This window comes from Sciurus vulgaris (genome assembly GCF_902686455.1).
Source record: "Sciurus vulgaris genome assembly, chromosome: 1".
In the NCBI taxonomy this organism is placed as follows: Eukaryota; Metazoa; Chordata; class Mammalia; order Rodentia; family Sciuridae; genus Sciurus; species Sciurus vulgaris.
Window position 1 is genome coordinate 192,762,866 of NC_136461.1, and position 23,478 is coordinate 192,786,343.

Below are 23,478 nucleotides of genomic sequence, written 5' to 3' on the forward strand. Positions count from 1 at the left end.
CTCCACAGCCCTTACCATCTTTTCCCACTGAATCCGTCATTGCCCCTTCATTTGGAGTTGAGTCACACCCAACTATGGAATGCTCTCCAAATATATGCTTTTGTGTCCCATAACTTTTTGCTTTTGGGAATGCTTTTGCTGTCTGGGATGCTGTCCTGTTACCACCTGGTGAGCCCCAGGCTTCTCTGTCTTTATGTGTGTGTGTGTGTGTTTGTGTGTGTGTGTCCCCTGTAGGAAGCCACCCTTACCTCCACAGGCTCCTCCAGCTTTGAGGTCTGTCTCTGCACAGCAGTGATAGCTCCTTAATGACAGGAATTTTGTCATGTTCATATTTCTAGACCTCAGCTCAAACTCTGATACAAAGAAGGGCTGGGGATATAGCTTGGTTGGTAGAGTGCTTGCCCCACAAGCACAAGGCCCTGGGTTCAAATCCCCAGCACCACAAAAAAAAAAAAAAAATGGATACAGAGAGTACTTCATATATAAGGATAGAAAGAGAGAGAGAGAGAGAGAGAGAGAGAGAGAGATGAATGTTCGTATGTTTGTGTTCTAGTTAGTTTGACATTCAGGGGAGTATTAGATTATTCTTACAGATGAGGGGTCACTGAAGACCTCTAAGCCAGCCTAGGAGATTTTGGTTTTGTTTAGCAGGCTTTCTTCATAGGTGGAACTTGGACCATGAGATCATTTCTCTTCCTTCCAGTGCTAAAATTCTGTGAATCTATGAATGTAGCTACTGTATTTTCTTTTCTTTACATTGCAAGTGTTCCTGAAATTAAAGGAAAATGTGCCACTCTTTCCTGCCTACATCTACAGGAACTGTGTGTTTTCCCTCAAAGCGTACCTTGGTGGAGTTATGGGCCTTCACTTGCTCAGGAATTTTTATTTTGTTTTTGTTTTACTTTGCAAAAATCAAAGGAAAGATGTCAGAGAAGTTGGAATAAAAAATAATTTCATGCTGTACTGATATTTCACTAAAAAGATCTTTCATTGAGACTGCCTACTATGTCCTTTGGCTACTTAATAACAAGGATTGTCCATCTCTACCAGAAAGTGTCAATAGCTGATGCTGCTCTTTATCTTACAATCAGCTTGGCACTGTGATTTCTTTCTCTAAATTTGAAACATTTCCAAACAAGCCAACATAATAAATGATAGCAATGGAAATACCAAAAGGTTGTGTTGATTCAAAAATAAAAATATTCAAGGTAAAATTAAAATAGAAATATTCAAGGTAAAATGGTTTTTAAAATAACTCAGGTTGAAACCTAATCCTGAGTTCCTGGAATTAGTTTCAGTGGATGGTATGTTTGCTTGTTTGTTTTCAGTTTAGTTTTGTTTTAATTAGGAAAATACCCTCTTCACTGGAATGGAAGATACTGACTAGCAGATGTGCCGATTAGTGCCTTCTTCCATCAGAGTGCCGCTTGTACTTGAAGTGCATGGATTCTGGAGCCCACAACTTGGGCTCCATTTCCTGCTTTTCCATGTTCTTCTGATGCGACCTTGGGCAGGTCATGGTGCATCTCATGGTACATAGTGAAATTCATGGTGCATTTTTTCCTAATATATAAAATGGAAATACTCTTTCATACAGCTGCTATAAAGAACACATGAGTTACTCTCATGGGAGTATTTTAAGGATTAAGGGAATAATCTTATAAGACAGTTATAAGGGTTAACTGAAAGCACTGGAGCTGTCCTTGGAAGGTGGTAAAAGTCGCTTAAGTATTAATTACTAGAATGTGCAGTGTCTTAATATATTAAAAATGTGGAGTGCTTGCTTATTTTTGTTTGCTGATTTTTGTTTTTGTTTTACATCTGTTGCTTGAAATGCTATTTGTGTTAAGGATTTACTTGATGATGACATAAATAGCTCTAATCTCCAACTGGACCTATACTAGCGGACATTGCCGTCTCTCTGGGGATTTACCATATGTGAAAACCTAAGGCATAAGGGAAGAGGACAACCAGTACATTTATTTCCAAAAAAGAAGTTGAGCTGATCAAAAAAGAAGTTGAGCTGATATGGGGAGAGTGCTATGTATATCTTATTTTGGCAAAAAGAAAGTTTTTATAGTGGAAATTAAATATCTTTTTAAGCAGAATCGACACTTTTTTCTAGTGCTCTAAAAACCCACTGCAGTATATCTTAGATATTTTTCTTCTTTCTTTTTTTTTTCAATCAAGGTAGTTGAAATGAAACATAAATTGGCTCGGTATGCGGACTTGAAGTAAAATTTAAGCATTCATGCACGTGGTGAACACATATTTGTGAGTGCCTGCCACGCATCAGGCAGTCTTGAGAGCTGAGGCTAGAGAAGTCCACAGCAGGCACAGACTGTCCTAGGAGCTCATGTGCTGAGAAGCACCTACTTTATCTGTAGAGGTTGGACTTCTCTTTCAAGCACACACTTTGCATTTTTCATCAGTTTTTTTTTCTTTCTTTTTTTTTTTTTTTTGTTTCTATTTCTTGTGGTACCTATTCCCAAATAATAAAAAAAATGACTTCCTCCTGAAGAAACCTGCTTTGCATTTTAAGTGTAATTTCGTTGCAGAAACACTGAAAATGACAATTTTTCCAGTAACTTTTTACAATAATTGTAAAATTTCTTATGGGTCAAAGAGTAGCTTAAGCCACACTATTAAATAATAACTCAGCTGAGAACTCATGTACATATGAGAACCTGTATTGTGAAGAATTAGGGAAAATTGTGTGCCATTGTGTTAGACAGAAAGCAGAGAGAGACCATGGAATTTCCTATTCTTATTTTGAACTTGAGCTCCCAGGTTGAGAAGAGATCTTTTCCTTTCTCTTTGGAGATGCACCTTTAAAAGTAAACAGTTTAACTAATAGAAGAGATTCCCGAAATCCGTTATGAAAGCTCCTTAGAGTTCAATACCTATGGAGTTTCATGTAGAAAAATGTGAAGGACCTTCTCAGTGAATCTGTTGGTTACAAAACATTACTGTTGCATGACTCCAATTTCATAGCCGAAAATATCATGTCTCTGCTGGAAATAAAGAGCCTGGGGAGTAAATGTTTATGTTTGATGGGATTATAGGTCACTGTCTGTTTTATTCTTGATGTTACATAACTATTTTTGTCAAAGCTAAGAAAAATGTCTTTATCAAATAAGGAAAGAGGCACTACCATTACTTTTAGCTGCGTGCAGCATTATAAGTAACTTGATTATTTTTTTCATTTTTATAGGGTCTTCCTGGAGCAAAGGGGGAGCGAGGAGAACGGGTAAGTCTCCCTGGCTGTTTGGGACTATAGCTGTTGAACCAGCCATTTCCTGAGGGTCTGAAAGGATGGTATTACCTTCGTGGTTACTCACTGTTACTATACCAGTCCCTCTTCCTCCCTCTGCCCTACTCCTGACTGTTAGCACATTTCCCAGTAGGAACAGCCCTGTGGACTAGAGGTCAGGAGAGCTAGTTTCTGGTTGCCTTTTTGCTCATTGACGTTAGGCTCCATTCTTCAAGGATAAAATGGGCAGAATCAAACTCATTTAACTCAGAAAGTGGATTTGACAAGGAAATTATACAATGATGCAGAAGAAATTCCAAAGAAATATAGGTATATATAAAGTTCAAGTAATAGCTTTGAACTGTTTTCCTGATGGTCCAATATTGACATCCAGGAAGACAGCAACAGGCATGGAATCAAAGAACTGGCCCCCAAACTTCAATCAGTTTGTTTTAGGGGGCTTCTTTCAGAAATTGTGCAGTTGATGGTATAATTGTATTATTGACTATAATAGAAACAGCACCAGACTTAGGCTCATCTGATTACCTCCATGAATCTTGGGAAATGTGTTTAATGCTGGTCAGCTATAAAATAGGTTTATCGTCTTTCCTCTGAGTTGTTATTAGTATCAAAGGAGCCACTACTTGAGAAATTGCTGTATTTTATGAGCACTAAAGACATATAAATGAGGCATTAAATATATATAGGTTTGTTTTAAACTATTAAAATTTTTGGGACCTGGGACCAAAAATGCTTAGTTGAGCTTTTTAACCTAATAAAGACCTCGGGAACCTTGAACCCTGAGTGCACATAGCCTACTGCTCTACACACACCATGGTGGTCAGTCTGTCCTGTTGCTAGGAGCCTAAGAGCCCTGGTGGGAACAGTAGGTCCAGTCACCCATATCCTGGTAGACCTGGCATGTGGCTGTGCTTTAGAAGTGTGCTTTTTTCTCATCCAGGGTGACCTGCAGTCTCAAGCCATGGTGAGGGCAGTGGCGCGTCAAGTATGTGAACAGCTCATCCAGAGTAAGTGTGTCATAGATGACCAGGTTGTGCCCCCTTGCTTTTCACCTGGAATTTGTGTTTCCTGTGACTGTGAGCCCAGGAGAAGTCCTCTGAAGTTTTGTGTTGATGAAGACATTGTGAGCTTCAGATGGCCACTACTGGTCCATTAAGATCTCCTTGCAGACTACCCTTGACTCAATATCCGTGGTCCAGGAGGCAAACTCCTGTGTCCAAGAACGATGGGCTTGCCCATATGGATTTAACATGACTGACAGATCAGAGCTCTCATATTCCTCTTCTCAAGTGTCAGCACTTGAAAGCTGCCAGGCTGTGTCTTCAGAGGTACCTTCATAAAGATGATTCATAGTGTTGATTCCTATTAATTCACAAGATTTAAATCAGTATCTCCTTCTTATCTGTTTTATATCTGTTATCTTTTGATTAGGCTAAAGTTCTTCCCTTTATCACTTAGATTTTATACTAATGTGCGTGTGCACACACCCACCCGCACATACACACACACACACAGAGTGACAGGGTTCATTTGACATTGGATGGGACTCTTGGGATTTGTGCCAAAAATTATGCTGGAACACAGTTGATAAAACACTGTTTCTTCATTTTAAACTTACACTTTTTAACGGCACTCTATTTCATTTTGCGTGTTTGCCCCTGCCGACTGACTGAATGTATTATCTTAGTAATCTAACCAGAGGGTGGCTAGAGTGGACCCTTCTCTTTTCCAAGGGATTTATTCAGTTCCAGAAGAGCTGAGGTCAAGTAAAGACATGATTCCTTTCAAACCCATCTAGCTCTGCCATCTACACCCGACCTGGAGAGCACCCTTCCTCTCTGGGGCCAACATTAGCAGAGTGGCTACCTCGTCAGCTTCAGGGTTATGATTATTTCCATCCAGAAAAGTTAGGGAATTAGGCCAGAGTAGCCCTACAAATGTCCAAGGAAGTCCAATGGCCTTGCCCAAAATTCCACCTGAATTCTGAGTTCTCACCCTGGGGGAGGTGTGGCATGAAGCTCTGCACGGGCTTAGAAGAACTTCCATTAAGACAAAAATATCAGGGCAAACCGAGGACAAAAGCTACTATCTTCAGACACATGTTTTATTTTAATTTGATTTGTTTTAATTTAATTTGATTTGATATTATAGTGCCCAAACTAAATGTATACCAAAGAGACAACTTATCAATTAAATGATAGTTTTGTGCCAAATTAGGTTCTTTAAAACAGATAATGTAGAAAAAGGAAATTGAACTTGAGTCTCTACTGGAGTAGAATTCATTCAAAACTATCCCACTTCCTGCATTATTTTATAGGCTTCTCATATTAATACAATGTAAATGAATAGACCATTACAATCAGAAACCTTATATGACTTGCTGACCAACACATGAAGAAAATTCCGCAATATTTGTTGCCTTATTCCACAATAAAATGAAGCCTGGTATAATATGTGATTATTTAAAAATGGAGGGCTTAAAATTGATTTTTCTCCCTTAGGAATTTTCAGATTGTTGTGAATGACTTGCAGGAAGTAGAGTTAGGGAGTTTAGACAAGAAAATTTAAACAAGTCTGTAAAACAGGGAGGCCCTGCCAGTTGGCGCAGCTTGGAAATTAAAGAGGTTGTATGCAACCTACTCAGAGGCTGCATTTCTGGCAATTCAGTCATCCTCCTTAACGTGGTTTTTTTCTTCCTCTGGGTTCCTTATTTTATTTATTAGGCTCCTACTCAGAACTTGATTTATCAGTTAGTATACACTTTCTTACACGCTCACTCATCTGCTTTATAGTTTTCCATTAACCAGAAGAATCATGCTAAGAAGACTTGAGAAACTGTGCAAGGCCAAAGTGACAACAGCTGGGGATGTGATAAAGGACAGCCCTTGTCAGTGAAGGAAGCTGAGAAAGCAGCTGTGGGTACCCTTACCTGCTGCCAGTGTGCATTCCTACAGAGAGCCCTTGAGTCTCCAGGAGAGGGTCCCTAGTTGCCGTCACAGTCCAAGGCTTAAGATGGCATTGAAAACATTTTAGAAGTACTTCCTCAAAAAGTGGTTTCTGTCTTTTACTTAGCTTTAAATATTTGAAAAGGCTATGAATAATAATCACTTCAACGATCCCATCTCCTGATGATGTTGGAGAAAAGAGGCATTCGGGTGTCAAGTGCTTTGCAAATCTATTCTAATTATTAAAATGCATTCTTCCAGGCACAGCTGGGTTAAGGAACTATGGGAGAGAGTGCCAGATTTTTATTATATAAAGCTAGTGGGAGTTTTTGCAGCTGGGACCCAAGTAAAGTTTCCTGAAATAGAGGCTTGGCAACCAAGATGAGTTGAGACATAGGACTTGTCTGGGGATTTGTGAGCAAGCGGGTGGGGCAGGCTTTGTGGGCTGGAAAAAAGACAAATAACAAGGGGAAGGGGAATCGCTGTAGGAAAAGGCAGCTGGGAGAGGGTTTAGGGGTCAGATAAATGTTGGGGTGAAGATAAAATTTATGATTTCTGCTCAGTGATGCTTGCTGCAATGCTGACGTGCCCTCTGGAATTCCAAACACATGAGATGTGGCTCGAATACAGTCCAGCCGTTAATATCATCCCAAGTAATATGTAAAAAATCCTAAGTTGGAAATCAACATATTCTGGGGTGTTTTTTTTTTTTTTTTTCCCCCTTGGTGGGTTTTGAATAGAATCATTTGGAGCCTTAATGGAAAGTACCCCCATCCTCCTGTTCTTCTTGTGATCGTTCATTGAGTGCTATTTTCTTGCTTCGTACTTCAGGTCATATGGCGAGGTACACAGCCATCCTCAACCAGATCCCCAGCCACTCCTCCTCTATCCGGACCGTCCAAGGGCCTCCTGGGGAGCCTGGAAGACCAGGCTCGCCTGGAACTCCTGGTGAGCAAGGACCCCCGGGTGCACCAGGCTTCCCAGGAAATGCAGGTGTGCCAGGATCCCCAGGAGAACGAGGTAAGCTGGGCCACTGTTCACGTGGGAACTCTCCTGAGAAGGGGACGATGACAGAGCCTGATAGTGGTGCTCTTATGATGATAAAGTCTGAAGTAATGGGCCTAAATTCATTCTACCCAATCTCTTCTTCACTTTCTTATTTATCTGCCCCCAAGATTGAGAGACTTGAGCAGTATACAACACATTCATCAGGAGCCACATCTGCTTATATGACAGTAGGGTCAGAACCCCAACTTACTTCTAAGAGGCTTTTGAGTTCATGAAAAGAGATGTCCCCACTAGACGGATGAATTAAGAAGCCCCTTCCAGGGTGAAGAATGAGAAAACGCTCCCTCACTGAGTAGATGTGGCATCCCGTGTGTGTTATGGTGAGCAGAGAGCTCTCTCTGTGCACAGATATGGTGCTTTGTGTGTGTGCACTGCACAGACTGGGCAATAGCCTGTGGCAATCCTGAGAAGAGTCCCAAATCATATTGACTTGTGACTCATACATCCCTGTATGGAACATGCAGCTCTGAACTTCAAATTAAATGCCATATACAGCTGATCTTCCTATAATATGAGGAAACACTTATTTAATAGTTTCTTGGCCAGTGCTTTGTCTTTCCCACTAAAGTCTCTGTAAAATAGAGATCCCAACTTTGCCTTCTCTTCTACCTTTGATGACTCTTAAAAGTATTATGAAACATAACAATAAGTCTCCTCTGTTTGAATTTCACCTAGTAAAATTCATTGGTCATTCCAGAGAAAAAGGATGTAGGAAGTGGGGTAAAACATTAACCTTGAAGAAATGATGAGCAAAATTGTCAAGGGATGGAAGTGTGGTCTAAGACACAATTTCTAGATGTAGGTCTGGGAAGGCTCACTGTTGCCTCTCTGGTCGGAGAGTCATCCTGTGTTTGTGGGAGGGGTGGAGTTAATTCCCCGTATAAAATTTGGGATGTAACTGGAGATGACAAAGACAGTATCTCACATTCATCTTTGACTTGCACCACAGGCCCTGTGCATTTCTGCCTCTGCTTTTTTTGGACACTGTTTTAGTCAGCTTTTTTGCTGCTGTAACTAAAATGATCCAACTAGTCCAATTGTGAAGGAGGAAAGGTTTATTTGAGGGCTCACGGTTTCAGAGGTCTTAGTCCAGAGAAGGCCGGCTCCATTCCTCAGGGCTGGAGGTGAGGCAGAACATCATGGCAGGAGAGCATGGCAGAGGAAGTAGGTCACGTCATCAGGAAGCAGAGAGAAAAAGACACAAAATATCTCCCCCATAATCAGGTCCAATTCCCACCTCCTCCAGCGACGGCCTGCCACTTCAGTTAATCCCATCAAGGATTAATTCACTGGTTGGGTTAAGACTCTTACAACCCAATCATTTCTCCTCACATTGTCTCACGTGAGCTTTTGGGGGACACCTCACATCCAAACCATAACATAAACATTGTCTTTCCCCCGTGTGGGAAATGTCCTTTCCTCCTTTACCTCACATACATCTTATTCTTAGTTCACAGCTCAGCTTAACCCCTGTCTCATGCTTTTCTTAATCACCCCAGTCTGTGGAGACCTCCACCCTGAACACCTGCTGCACTTCCTGTTTCTTCCTTCTAATCTAGCACCCCGCTTCCGGTGGTAATGAACAGCTAGATTGCTGAGCAGGGGTCAAATGTGAGTTGCTGGGGGAAACGTCTGTAAATCCCAGTCACTAGGAAGGATAGTGAGTTCAAAGCCAGCCTCAGCAATGGTGAGGTGCTAAGCAACTCAGTGAGACCCTGCCCCTGCAGCTAAATAAGATACAAAATAGGGCTGGGGATGTAGCTCAGTGATTGGGTGCCCCTGAGTTCAATCTCCGGTATCCCCCCACAAAATGTGAATTTCTCTGCACAATGTTTTGCATTTAATAGGCACTTGCTAGGTGGTTATTGCTGATTATGGTCCAGATATGGAGGGGTTTTTTTCCCTAGTGTTAGGGCACAAAATCAGCAGACTAGAGAAGAGCATAATTCCCTCACAACATGCCAAGGATCTGGCAGCCTGGCAGGTGGCCACCTCTGTCAGCGGAGCACCTCTGCTGGAGAAACTGGGACTCAGAAAGCACAGAGCCAGCATCTGAGTCACCCCTGGCTGATCACATGCTGCCTTTGTTCCTTTTGGAGGTCGCAGCCCTGTTCTCACCAAACTGAGTCTTCCCTGCTCTGTGAAATTACTTGAATGATTACACCTGAGAAAATCACACACTAGTTCCCAAATAGTGGCCCAGACAACCACTGGAAATAGGAATTTCTGTGATGTGATTTTCTTACCCACATGTCGGTAAGTTTCCTTAAGACGCAGAGAGGTGACAGAAAGTGAGAGATGAATGTGGGGACTGTGCTTTTAATTGATCGCCGATAGAGGGTGTGGGTTGGGGTTGATAGGCTAGTGTCCAGTGGGCTCTTCATTCCCAAGAAAGCAGGGTTTCATTCCTGCAAGGTGCACAGCGATGTTTTGCTCTTCACCATGTGCTTCAAACACTCCAGGAAGAATTGAAAGAGAAAAAGATCTGTCTTTCCTCTTAGCCGGAACAATAGACTTTTACAGAGGTCTTCAGCCATCTGTTCTTTTGATGTTCCCATTTTACATAAAAGGATGCAGATGAAGTCATCGAGGCCAGAAGAGGCTCAAAGTCAATCCCTTGTCAGGACTGGAAATAAGAACCAGGACCATGTTTTTTTCTGCAGTGTAAACTATGATTATCATGATGCCATATAAACAGTCTTAAAGGACACGCCATTGTAATGAGCAAATACAGGTGTTATTACTAGGCAATACGGTGAAGTACGAAAGCCAGATTTAAAGGAGTCTGGCTGTATGTGCGGCTTAACACCCACATGGACCTTACTTTCTCCTGAGGCTTCATGGGTTACACTAGTCCCCCTGAGGAAGCTCATGACTGTTCACATTGGCCAATTTTTCATCACAAATGCACCAGCTGGTTTCTCTGCTATTGTTTCTCAAATTTTTAAAAACTTGATATATAGTAAAAAATATAATGTTTATGAATCTGCGTGCATGTAAACATATATAACCAAAGCAAAAGAACTAAGATTCTATTATTGTTTCCTATTTTCTTCTTTCTGTCAAAGCTTCAGGGGAGATCTTGAATATTACGACCTTGGTTTGAAAAGCACTATTGTGATGCAATAACTTTAACTCCATCTTTACAAGAGAAATGGCCCAAGAATGTGTTTAGAGAGCTGAAGAAAAATTACAGGTATCCCTTCCATCTTAGCAATGTGACACAGATGGATTTTCATGACTCTCCTTATTACCTAAGAGAAAACAGAGTTTTGTGCCATCTGATTTTTCTCTCCTCATCAACCCTTTGTCTCTTTAATTTAAACAAAGTCTTGTTTATAAGTTTATGTGGAACAATCTCAGCTATCTTCTCACTGAGACTGTAGTACATAATCCTTAGAATGGAAGGACTCAGAGGGTTCTTGTATCTCTTGCTGTTCAAGTTTTCTGTCTAAAGCTTGAACTCCAACTTGGATTTACCTAATGGCTGGTGCTCAGAATGTAAGAGGCTCCAATTTGCATATTACCATGTGATGAAGCTTCATTTCTGACCTGCTTTTCCTTGTCATGTTAGTTTAAGTTCCTCCAGGGATTACTGTTTGGTTACTTCTTCCTATTAAACCTAGTATTGTTGTCATATATATGGTTTTTCATCCCTGGATCTTTGTTATCTCAAAATTCAGAAAAAAGGTAGGATCAGTTCCTACCTTTGTTCCTTGTATCCAGTGCTGGCACTTCTGACCTCAGCTCCTTCTCCAGTCATGGCCTTGGATAATCCTAACTATATCTCCTTCATAACAGACCAATGTTTTTGTATTTGTTTTTTTTTTTTTTTTTTTTTTTTTTTTTTTTTTTTTTTTTTAGTTATACATGGCAGTAGAGTATATTTTGGCATATTATACATACATGGAGTACAGCTTCTATTCTTGTGGTTGTACATGATGTGGAGACTGGTCGTGTATTCATATATGAACACAGGAAAGTTATGTCCAATTCATTCCACTGACTTTCCTATTCCTATTCTCCCTCCCTTTCCTTCATTTCCCTTTGTCTAATCCAATGAACTTCTATTCTCTCCCCCCACCCTTGTTGTGTGCTAGCACACATATATCAGAGAGAACATTCAGCCTTTGGTTTGGGGGGATTGGCTTATTTCACTTATCATAAGAGTTTCCAGATCCATCCACTTACTGGCAAATGCCATAATTTCATTCCCATTTTTTAAAAATTATTTTTATTGGTGCATTAAGATTATGCATCATAGTGAATTTGTTGTGACACATTCATACATGCACATAATGTAATTTGGTCCATTTCATTCTGCAGTATCTCCCCTTTCTCTCCTCTCCTCCCTCTCCCTGGTTCCCTTCCTTTACCCCACTGGAACAGCTCCATTTCTAATTCCAACTCTACACATCATTCCCACATGATTCATCTGTTCATTTCCTTACACTGTTTATTTAAATGTTCATCATCCACACTAGTATCTTGAACCAAAATTAACCAAGTTGACAATGAGTTTGTTGGTCTATAGCTCACAAAATTAACTTTCTTTATATCGACTTGAAAAGAATAAGAAGATGATCCTGGTTTCTGTCTTCATGCAGCTCCTTTGGTTTCTATGATTGTTCAGAAATTATTGGATCAGAGGCACCAAGCAACTAAAGGTTCTCATTTTTAGGTTGTCCACCCATAACAGCTGGAATTCATATCTGGTTTGTTTTGTACAATAAATCAGCAAATATGTATTGAATGGAGGGCTTATGTAAGGCTTTTTGGCTAGGCCATATGTGAGATAATACCATTATTTGTGGCTTTCACTTATTAGGTACCAAATGCATCTGCCAACTATTAGACTCAATCCTATGCTCATACTATCTCACTTGAAGTAAATAAAAGATGTGGTTTGATAAGGAAGAAATATGAAATGTTTCTGAATGTCCAAGATGGGAGATAGTAAATGCTACGTGAATTATATAGAAAATAAGTGGTTTCAGAATTTAGAGGAAGATGCCATTGTGGTCTTTGATAAGGCAGGGTTCAAATACTGGGTGTCAGTTGCTTAGCATGCTATGTAACCCTCATAAAAATCTTATGAGAGTGGGATTAGCCCTGTCTTTAGGTGAGAAAACTGAGGCTGTGTTCCTTTCCTGTGCCCTATTTCTGCCTGTGAATTGTTAAGTGAGCTTCATAAAGGAGAGGTCAGAGCTGTGCAGAGTCTGATGAACCCTCTTTCAGGATGACTCCTAATAACCACAAATTCAAAACATGCAAACTGTTGGATTGACCAGAATGTCCTGGTGGGTGGTTGTGGTTGCACTATTTGCAAGCTCTTAGTGCATTCTGATTTGCTATATTTGGATGGCATTGGGGCATCTGTGACTGATCCATTAAGCAAATATGAATGTGATAAAAATCATTTTGCATGGTTATACCATTTGGCACCTGACAGTTCTCCCAACATTTTAGCAAATACTCAAGGTCACATAACAGAGCCCATCTGGAAGAATTACCTGTAGAGAAATTGCTCACAATCTGGCATTTTGGAGTACAACTCCAGAATTTAGATTTCTATTAGGATATTTGATTTGGGGGTAAAGAGAGAAACTTGGAATGGTAGAAGTCAATCCTTTTTAGAAGAGAAATCATTTCACCGCTCTTATTCATGATGCTGCACTAGCTGAGGGTAGCATAATAGTTTGAAAAGAATGTGGTTTGGGGCCTCTGTCACATATGGGTTAGGATCCTAACTCTGCAACTTACTAGCTGTGTGATCTTGACTCCCTAAGCTTAGATCCTAATTTCTCAGAATTTTTATTTATTCAACCAGTACTTACTGACCATCTACTACATGTCAGGCAGGGTACTGGGTATTGACAGCATGGTGGTAAGGCATGCATGCATTTCCCAAGCCACCTTGCTAACTATGGGCAAAACAGATATTAAACAAACGATATGTGAATAATTTTATTTCTGTTGTGTTAAGTGCTAAGAAAAACTGCAGGATACAATCTGAGCAAAGGAAACTCTGACTTAGTCTACAAAGTCAGTGATATTTTAGCTAATAACTGAGAGTTTGGTAGGAATTTGAAATATCAATGAGTGAGTCAAGGAAGCATTCTAGGCAGGGAAACATCACATGCCAAGGTCCTGAGGTAGGAAATGGCTTGAAACTTGTAAAGCCATGATTCTCAATCCTACCTGACATGTTGTCCCCTCTTCACAACAAATGTTTGTGACACATCTTTTACTTTTCCAAAGTGAGATTCATAGGTAATAAATGTAACCTATCTTCACACACACACACACACACACACACAAATAATACTAAATAAAGTAACAAAGTGTCTTCTTATTTAATATAAAAGGGAACTAAAAGGAAATCAATGTACTTATAATTTATTTCAGTACATTAAGTGCAAAAAACCCTGTAACTATTTCATCATCCAAAAATTCCCCTGAAAGTATAAAAAATGTCTCCTAGACATTTGCCCCTACTAAGATCCATTGCTTTGAACAACAGGAAACAGAACAGCACAGACAAAACCTAGTGAGTGAGGAGACTAAGAACCCAAGAAAAGAGAGGGGCATATGGTGACCTCATGATGTAACCAACACTACGTCTGGGTGAGGAATTTGAACTTGATCCTGAAAGCAACAGAAACTTCTCAGTTTCTCCTTCAGAATGTCATTATAAAGACTGTGCCGTCTGCATTTATCTTTCTTGTGTTCACAGTAAAGATCTACTAATACGGCAGATGCATAATTGCCATTATGCAAATAAATGTAAATGATCTCCTCTGCCTCTTTAACCCACAGGCTTATTGGCAAGGAGGCCTACCCCAGGGAAACAAGTAGAAAAGGAGATGCCTTGCTCTGGTGCCATAAATAAGTGACAGTCCCTTTCATGGTGTAGTGGGGCCGCAAACTGCAACCCCCCACTCAAGCTAACCTTGTGTGCCTGTGCTCATGAGAAACCCAGACAACAGGGCTGAGAGAAAGAAAACCGAGTCCTGGATAGATTTAAAGCTAGGAGAGAGAAGTAGGTTTCTTCTGTTCAATATTCCTGTGGTTAAGAGCTAGAAGGGCTGGAGATAAATCTAGCAGAAAAATTTAGTAAGAAATCAAAATAAAGGCACAGCATTTCCGAGCCAGGACGACTGCCATGGGGGGGGGGGGGATCATTTTTGTGAAACTTCTTAATGCCCCACGTATCCTGATTTATCCCTGGAAAAATAGTTTGATTGGGGCAGGTCAGCTTGATTAAAGGTAGAGCAGGGTAGAGATTTCATTATGACTCGCTGCTTGGCACTTAATATTTGTAAGTCTTGCTGTGATTTTGTACAATGCTTGATATTCAGTTGCCTGACTTGTGCTCTCTCTTTGCATTGCTGTTTGAGATACATTTTCCTTCTTCTCCCCTGAGGCCCCATCCCAGCCTCTCATTTCCTGAGAGAAAAGTAAGGATAGTGTTTTCCTTTTTTCCTTCCAATATTCATGTAGTAAGTCCAATTCAGATGCCCTTTAGGTAAGACCTTTTTCTGAAGCTGGGCTGGGTTTTCCTAACCTGTGTTCATCGTAATGCACTGGCAATGAATGCTCTTTCCATTTTCCTCATTTATATCATCTTTCATTTTTTAGAGGTTTTTTCCCCCCTAGTTATGAAGTGACTCATTACGTTGATCATGGCTGCAGAAACTTCATGCATTAGTAATCTGCTGCTGTGTAACGAATTACCTTGGAACTTGGTGACTTAAAGCAGTGAATGTATGTGGCCTCCATTTTTCTGGGTCACGGATGTGAGTTTACTCAGGTGTTTTGGGCCCAGGGTCTTTCATGAAGTTGAAGTTGACTCATCCAGGGCTGTAGCCAACCAGAGCCTTGACTGGGGCTAAAGGCTCTGCCTCCATATGGGTCCCTCTATTCTGCTTTGCTCAGAATCAGTGCTGAAAGGGAGGAGGAGGAAGAGGAGGAGGAGAAGGAGTCGTCATTGTTTTTCTCAATGGTTTTTTCGGAGCTAGTCTCAGGAGTCACAGGCCTTTCCTTTCACTGTGTTCCATTTGTCTGAAGGGAGCCACTAAGCATCTCCCACACTCAGTAGAGGGGAGCTGTGCTGTGCATTTTAGAGTGAGGTGTACTAAAGAATTTGTGAGCATGTATTTAAGCCATCATCTACCTCCAAATCACACCCAGACCTTCTGGCCTTGCAGTGCAAGCTGGGGGCAGCTTTTGTCCATCAGAGTGGGCCCCTGCACGTGTGACTTCCAGGACACTGAAGAATGAGAGGACTTGGGAAGGTTTGACCTACCCTGTGCCTGCCTGTTTTCACCGTCCATGTGTGTTTTTCTCTCTAGGCTTTTAGTTCAATGCCTGATGTAAACCATTTAGAGAAAATATAAGATGCAAGTTTAAACACCTAAAAAGAAGTAGCATATGTTGGAAAAATGTTTTTGTAGAATATTGGCATCTTTTATATTCCTGTCTGTGAGAGTCATTGTCATCAGGACAAAATCATTCTCCAAATAAACACAAAGAATGATTAAAAAAAAGAAGAAAGTTGTTGACAAAATCAAATTCTGTCTTCACTCCTTGTAATGAGTAAAATTTGACTTTATTACAGTAACCAAAATCTGTAACTGGTGTTTATCAAAATCTTTTTTTTTTTTGCCATGGAAATATAATTTGTTCCTGTAGCTTGATCCCAGCAGTTTAGGAGGCTAGCGCGGGAGGATTGCAAGTTCAAGGTCAGTCTCAGCAACTCTGGGAGACCCTGTTTCAAACTAAAGAAGCTAAAAGGGCTAGGAATATAGCTCAGTGGTAAAGTGAAAAAAAGAAGAAAGAAATTAAAACCATGGTTAGAGAGTCTGTATAGTCTGTATGTTAGTTATGGACAGACATCTGATAAATCAGCCCTGGACCCATTCTAGCCCATTCATCAATGGCTGCTACTTAGCACCCACATGGAATTCCCTTTCTTGAACTGGCCTCTCATGGTTCTGCTTCGTCCTATCTCACTAATGAGGCTCCATTTTCTGCAAAGACCAGGTTTATCGTATATTTTTCTCTCATTCCTCATAATACCTGAGATACAATAGTTATTTCATGGATCATAAGTGATATTTATTACTCTTGGCTGGCATCTTTACCGCTCTTCCTCATTCCCCCTCATGCCTTGATGAGAGCCAAAACACATGTTATTGTTATAGCTCTTGAGTCCTGAGATGTCGTGTGAGCAGCCAAGTACTGACAAGTCCACAGAGCCAGCAGTCACCAATCATCATGATGTACACGTGGTCAGAAAACCAGGCTGAGATGTTTAAGTAGGAGGTCTGGTTATGTAGGCTAGCAGAAGAGAGAGACAGAGCACCTTTTTTAAAATGTAAGAATATCACCTTTCTGAATAATTATAATGCACTGGTAATAAATATGGAAAAAATATTGGAATATTTTTCATTTTCTGAACTTCTAGGCCGTCTCTTGCAAGTGCAGTAGAAATATAACATGTACTAGTTTATATGATAAAACTAAAATTGTTTATCTTAGCTGTGATAAACCATTTTCAGTGGGTTTTTTGACCTGGCTATCAAAGCAAAATATATATGATAATAAATAAATATGCTGAAATACATTTTTAAGGTGGGAAAAACATATAGAGAAGAGATATATGCATTAGTCTGTTCCAGTTTCAATGGTTCTAGGTTTAACTCTGACATGAAATTACTAGGTAAGTGTAGCAAAGTAGTTTGATTTTCCTGACATTCTTTGAAAATTTAGAAAAACATGAGAAGGATCCTCTTTATGAGATGTGCTTATTTAATAAGGGGTTCCTCTTGCTTGTTTTGAAGAACTGTTGGTCGTTACACATTTTGTTTTAACCTCTGTGGAACTTGACCTTATTCTAGTCCCCTGACACAGCTCTCTTCTCTCCCAAGGGTAGAGGTCATTGTATCATTTTTCAGTTCTGCAAGGAATTGAGACCAACCTGTAATTTAAGTATCATCCACTGGTTCCATATTCATGCTGAACCTAAAATGTTAATTTTCTTAAACCAAAGAAATTGACTCATTTTCCCACTAGTTTTGAATAATTTTCTTCATAATCAGCATTGTAGGTAATACAAGATGGCATTTAAAGAGGAATAGTCGAGAGTTTGGAGCTGAGAAAAATAGAGTAGCATTTGGCCTGCATCCTAGTGTACCCAGGAGGTCAGTGGCCATAGTTGAGTGAAGAAAAAAACCCAAAAACCAGGATTCCTGGTGCCTGACACAATCCCGTTTCCCCCAGCCACACACCTGCAGTTGTGAACAGTCAGCCTGCAGATAAGAGTGAGCTGGTGTAGGTTGACCCACTGTGTGCCCCATCTTCTTTCTTCTTTCCCCTGCTGGCCTCCCTTCTCCTCTGCCCAAACTTGAGTGAGTGTGTGGACGGACACCAAAGCATCCTCTGCCTGTAGTGTCTTGCCTGATAGAAACTGATGGAAAAACCTGAAGTGCACACTGTCCTGTTGCCTTGACTCAGACACAGTGAGTGGGTTCCTCTGACTGCCCAGTAGGCCTGCTTCATGATCCCACACGTTTTCCTCTGGTTTTTCTGTGGGGCTGGCACAGTGTTTTCTAGGATGACTTGAGCTCTGTAGGACCGCCATCTGCCTTAATTATATTGCTCTGTAGCACCCAGAAGGGCACATTCCAGGTTTTGTGGAATCTGAAACTTAACCAACTTGGGGTTCCTCTTTCTTAACATAAGAACCCAGTTATGAACATGAAACAGGTAGAGGGTGTTGAAGGGGGACCATGCAGGCAAGGTTCTACATCCACACCTTGAAGTCTGGCCCCCAAAACTTGACGTGACCTGGCCTCTCTCCCTAACCCCACCCCTGCCTCTCTGCCTCTCAGTTTACAGCTGCAACCCTCTGTGGCTCCTGATTCCATTGGGCAGCCTATCTCTCTGCTTCTGGATCCTACCAGGAGGCCTAGGCTCTGCAGTCAAGTCACATGATTTTATACTGTTGTTCCTGCTGTCCTCCTAGGGGTGACAGGGGCTTCCTGCTATTGTTCATTTATAAGCTTCATCTTTATTTGGCTCTGGAACCCATCTGTTCATCTAATTGAGTCTCCGTGAAACTCCTTCTGCCTGAAAGGGCTATAGTGGTTAATATTTCCCTGGCTCAGCTCTGAATTATAGTGCATGGCTAATTATTAATATGAAAAGAGCAACAGGAGGAGGGACCTTTATTGGAGTTTATTTATACTTAAAGCAACTGTATATTTTCTACCCTGGGCCACTGTAGTACAAAGCATGGATCCTTACGTGCTGGTACTGGCCCTGTGGACCAGACATGTGGAAAGAGCAGAGCTTGGCAAAGGGCATAAAATACATGCTGAACTGAGTCCAGGTCCTTTGCCTCCTTGTAACCAGGTCCTTAAGCACATTGTACCTAGGAGGCATTCAAGCATACATTGCATGAAGAACAGACTGAACTTGAAATTCATCGCCAGCATTTCCCAGGCAACAGACAAATATAACACAGCTGAAGTCTTGCTCCACAGTCTCTGTGACTTTTTGGTACAATTACAATGAAAGCATTCCCAAGGCCTTGCATCTCTGCCTGGGCATAAATCCTGGGAGTTCCTCAGAATGTCTGGGATCAGGAAGCAGCGACCGCTCTGCGGAGTGAGACTCCAGCCTGGAGTGCTTGGCATGGCTGGGGGGCCATCAAGATGAGTAAGATCTTCCTTCTCAGAGGCCAACAGGCCAAGGAAAATAGGAAACAGACAACGAGGGGCCAGGCCCAGGACATGTGGTCAGTGTGAGCAGGATAAATCCTCCTAAATTCAACCCCAGATCTTGCTCAGAGCAGAGGACAAGTGTGCAAACTCAGGGACGCAGCTGAAGAAATGGGGTGTCACACACGGGGCTGTTTGCTGAGTGTGAATGCAGAGAGAACTGTGAAGATCAAGTTGACAGCTCAGGAAGCCACAGTGGCACCAAGCAAGGCAAGAAGTGCAGCCTGCAGGCCCAGCCTTTGGCAAAGAGGCAGCGAGTACAGAGCTTACCACCAGGCGCCTGTGCCGATCTTCCTTGGTCGAAATGTTGGCTCTGTTTCTTCCTAGCTAGGGACAGGTGACTTGGCCTCTGTATCACGGCTCTCTTTCAGCGTTCATGACAGTACCTGCCCTCTCCGTTCCTACGAAAACTTAAAGAATTTGTACGTGTAGAGTATCTGACGTCAAAACCTCGTGAAGTGGCTTATAGGCATAGTTGGTACACCATGGGCCACTTTTTTTATTTTGCCCAAGTCTGCCACCAGACCTTTTTTATATTGCATCCATCCATCCACCCATCCATTTGTTTGATAGGTATTCGCTTGGTAGGCGACTGGTCCTGGGAATGGAGTGAAGAATTAAGACAAACAGATCCCTGCTTTCCTGGAAAATATTGGAGGGTCAGTGTTAGCTTAGTGGTAAGGGAGAGTCGGGTAGTCTCAAATGCTTCTAATGAGAATCTTAAGGATGAACGACATGGCAAATGTGCCATTCTAGTGGAGGGTGTCGATAATGGGGGTGTATGCCTGTGTGCAGGCGGCAGGCACGTGGATCTCTGCATCTTGTGATCCATTCTGCTTTCAACCTTAAACTGCTCTGAAATGCAGTCTGTTAGAAGTATAATAATGAGAGAGACTGAGAGAGCAGGGGCGGGGTGGGGGCAAAGGAAGAACAGGGAAGAGGAGTGCTCTCTCTGATAATCCTAAACATTTTTTGATATCTCTACAGAGAATCAAGGGTATTTTAATCTTGTTTAAATTATACTTGGGGTAAATTAGATTTTCATTCGTATTAACTATGCTCATAAGACATTGCAAAACCTTAAATTTATTTTTTAAAGCTTTATTTATTGTCATTAACTTTTTTTGACAGTGATAAATTTTTAAAAAAATTCTTTTTATACATGTATATAGAGTAATAATGTCTGTCTCACAATCTACTGTCCTTTCCTTCCCCACCCACCCCACTCCTCTGTACAATCCAAAGTTCCTTCATTCTTCCCTACCCACCCCCCACTATGTATCAGCATCTGCTTATCAGAGAAAGTATTTAGCCTTTGTTTTTTAGAGATTGGCTTATTTCACATAGCATGGTACTCTAAAGTTCCATCCATTTACCTGCAAATGCCATAATTTCATTCTTCTTTAAGGCTGAGTAATATTCCATTATGTATGTGTACCACATTTTCTTTATCCATTCATCTGTTGAAGGGCTCCTAGGTTGGTTTCATAGTTTTGCTATTATGAATTGAGATGTCATAAACACTGATGTGGCTATGTCACTGTGGTATGCTGATTTTAAGTCCATTGGGTATAAACTGAGGACTGAGATAGCTGGGTCAAATGGTGGTTCCATTCCAAGTTTTCTGAGGAATCTCCATACTGATTTTCAAGGTGGCAGAATCTTAAATTTAATCAGAACTAATTAAGTTCATCTATAACAAGCCTTCAAGTCAGTATCCCCATGCAAGGAACTTGATTTTTAAAAAGCAGTGTACACATAACCAGGAGTGCTTTATGGTTTTACTTTCAGTCTCTAGATCCTCCCAAGGTTATACCTGCTTCTGAGGGGCAGCTGAGTGTTATTCTAGGCCTCTTCATTCAGTCAGCCAGCCTGTGTTTACTGGGCCACCTATTATGAGATCCTTCTCGACTCTGACACTAGAGAGAAAAGTAAGGCATCTCCATCAAAGGGCTTATGGTTTGGGGGCTAGATGGACATGAGTAAGAAATACAATGAGATACATGGTGCCATAGGAGGTTCAGATATCACGGAAACAGAAGTCATTCATTCACTCTTTCGTTAGTTCACTCAACAAGTATTTGTTAGTGACATATCACGTAAAGTATTACGGATAGAGCCGTAATAAGATAGATAATCCTTGCCGTTTTGGATCCACTGTGTCTCTGCCTATAATGGGCACAGAGAAGGTTGGAACAGCATCTTGAAGAATAATGTGCACTTACGCAGAAAAGCAAGGTGTGAGGGTGCTTCAGGAGGGAATCCCTCTTGCACTTGGAGTCCACGTGTCTCCTGAGTCTGAATGCCTTTGTGGAAAGGATCTGTTATCCTGCTCTGGTGACCCCTTGGCACCTAGGTTCCCCACCTTAGGACCTTGCAACAGAAATTTATTATGGGCGATGACTGTTTTGTGTGTAAAGAATGACTTTATGTCCAGGCCGTGAGGCCCCTAAGCATCTTATGAATAATCACAGGCTGACTTTTAGGACATTTGACTTCCTACCTTTTAGTTGGGGCCTACAAAACTTATCAAAAATATATCCACATCTATTTTGGGAGTACTGAATTATTTAAGATTAGACTTTAATTTCAATCCTTATGATTTTAAATATAATTATTGAACTCCCAAAAGCAGACATACAGCTAAATTCACATGTCAAGGACATGAATATTCCTTTGGCATGAGACTCATATGTGTACACATGAACAAATATTTGGAACATATGATAAATTTAAGGACTATAAAATCTAAAATTCCCTGTTAATAAATAATTGTATCTTTAGATATCTTTTTTTCCTTTTCAGAGACATTTTGAGGGGCTAGACTATTTTTGTGATGTTCCTTATTACTTGACTTGACTTGTGTTACAGATAGTACCAAATTCCACTTATTTTTCTCTTCATAACTAGAAAATTAAAACAAGCAGATTTTCTATGCTGGGCCTTGCCCACCTTTTGCTTTCTTGTAAGTCAGCAAAGGCTTTCTTACAAGTCAGGAAACTTGGTGGTTGATCCCAAGACCACTCTCCTGGTTGTCCTTGCAGCCTGCCTGTTCATCCTGGTGGAAAATCCAGATGATATTGTGGCACTGAGAGGTCGTGAGAGGCTTCTGAGTCACCATGTAGTTAATCAGGAGCAGCTTGGTGTTAGTCATCAGTTTATTTTCTTATGTTTTAATTTTTTCAAAATTAGCAGTTCCCATGGGGAAAGAAATGCCAATTCTAATAGAAAAAGAGGGATTTTGCTAAATTCCCTGTTGCATGTTAGGGTGCTGGCATGACAAGTGAGGGAACACTATCAGCAGGAAAAAATCAGCTCAGCTTCTCAACCAATACCTCAAGGACTTACCCAGTCAGCTGTCTGAACAACTTGACTAGCAATCAAACATTAAAGGGTAACTAGTCTGAGTTAAGCATGTGCTTTTAAAACTCAAAGGAGAGGTACTTTGACTTTTGAGAAATCACCATCTTCCTTAAGGGCTCCTAAAAAGAAGAGGCAGGCCCTACCAGGATGTCACAGGTGTGTGGTCTTCCCTGGGCTCTTATTGAGGCACTGGACTTAACATCACCCAGTAGAACTGGGATTATGAGAAGCTCAGCAATGGTGGGCCAGCCTGGACCACTGCAAGCAAGGAAGAGAGCATTTTTATTTCAAAGATGCCACACTGTCTTGATCCCAGAAGATGCCCACAATGTAGTGGCAATAATTATATGTGCATTGTAAAGAAAACTGTCAGCTGCTCCATACCTACTTTACCAACTCTTTCCAGAACAATTATTGCAATAATACCTATCTTTCTGGAACTTATAAACCAAGATGTTGAAAGTGCATATTTTGAAGTGCTGGAATTCTTGCTTGTTGTAACTTCTAATTTGTCTACAGTAAATATGAATTATATTTGTAGTAAGAAAATAAAGTTATTTGTAGTTAAATATTTTTAAATTCCCTGCATGACTGCTATCTATCGAATTGGCCATTTTTATTTATTTCTGTTTTCTTGTAGGCTTTGTCAGTAGGTCTAATTAATCAGAGATGTGGTTCTATATTCTGCTCTTTCAAAGCATCTTGTTTCTGGGATGTGAATAGCAGAGACCTTCCATGATATGAAATAGGGTTACCTGATTCCAGTCTAATGCAATCCCATCATGGACTATAGTGGTCAGGACTCAAACAGGTGCCATCACTGTCCAGTGATCTTGTGATATGACCGGTTTGGATGATGAGGTGTCAGAGTATGTGTTTCTTTGTTTTCTGCCAGTGAAAATGTATAGTTTGTTAATAGTACCATAAATTACTTGGAATAAGAGTTCTGCTCAATGGAAAAGAAACTCGAATAGGTTTAGATTTTTATGGGGCTGAATCAGCCAAATCAAACACAGGCTTTCCTGAAGCTTCCAAGTTTTTA

At 40.9% G+C, this 23,478-nt stretch overlaps 1 protein-coding gene across 4 annotated transcripts in view; it reads left to right on the forward strand.

The window, feature by feature from the left end:
• Positions 1-23,478, forward strand: part of COL14A1 (collagen type XIV alpha 1 chain) — a 220,956-nt gene that overhangs the window by 192,925 nt on the left and 4,553 nt on the right. For all 4 annotated transcript variants that reach the window (XM_079140174.1, XM_079140175.1, XM_079140177.1 and 1 more), the window contains exons 43-45: positions 3,215-3,250; positions 4,215-4,281; positions 7,051-7,239. In XM_079140174.1, coding sequence (XP_078996300.1) covers positions 3,215-3,250; positions 4,215-4,281; positions 7,051-7,239 — 292 coding nt within the window. The remainder of the gene's footprint in view (positions 1-3,214; positions 3,251-4,214; positions 4,282-7,050; positions 7,240-23,478) is intronic.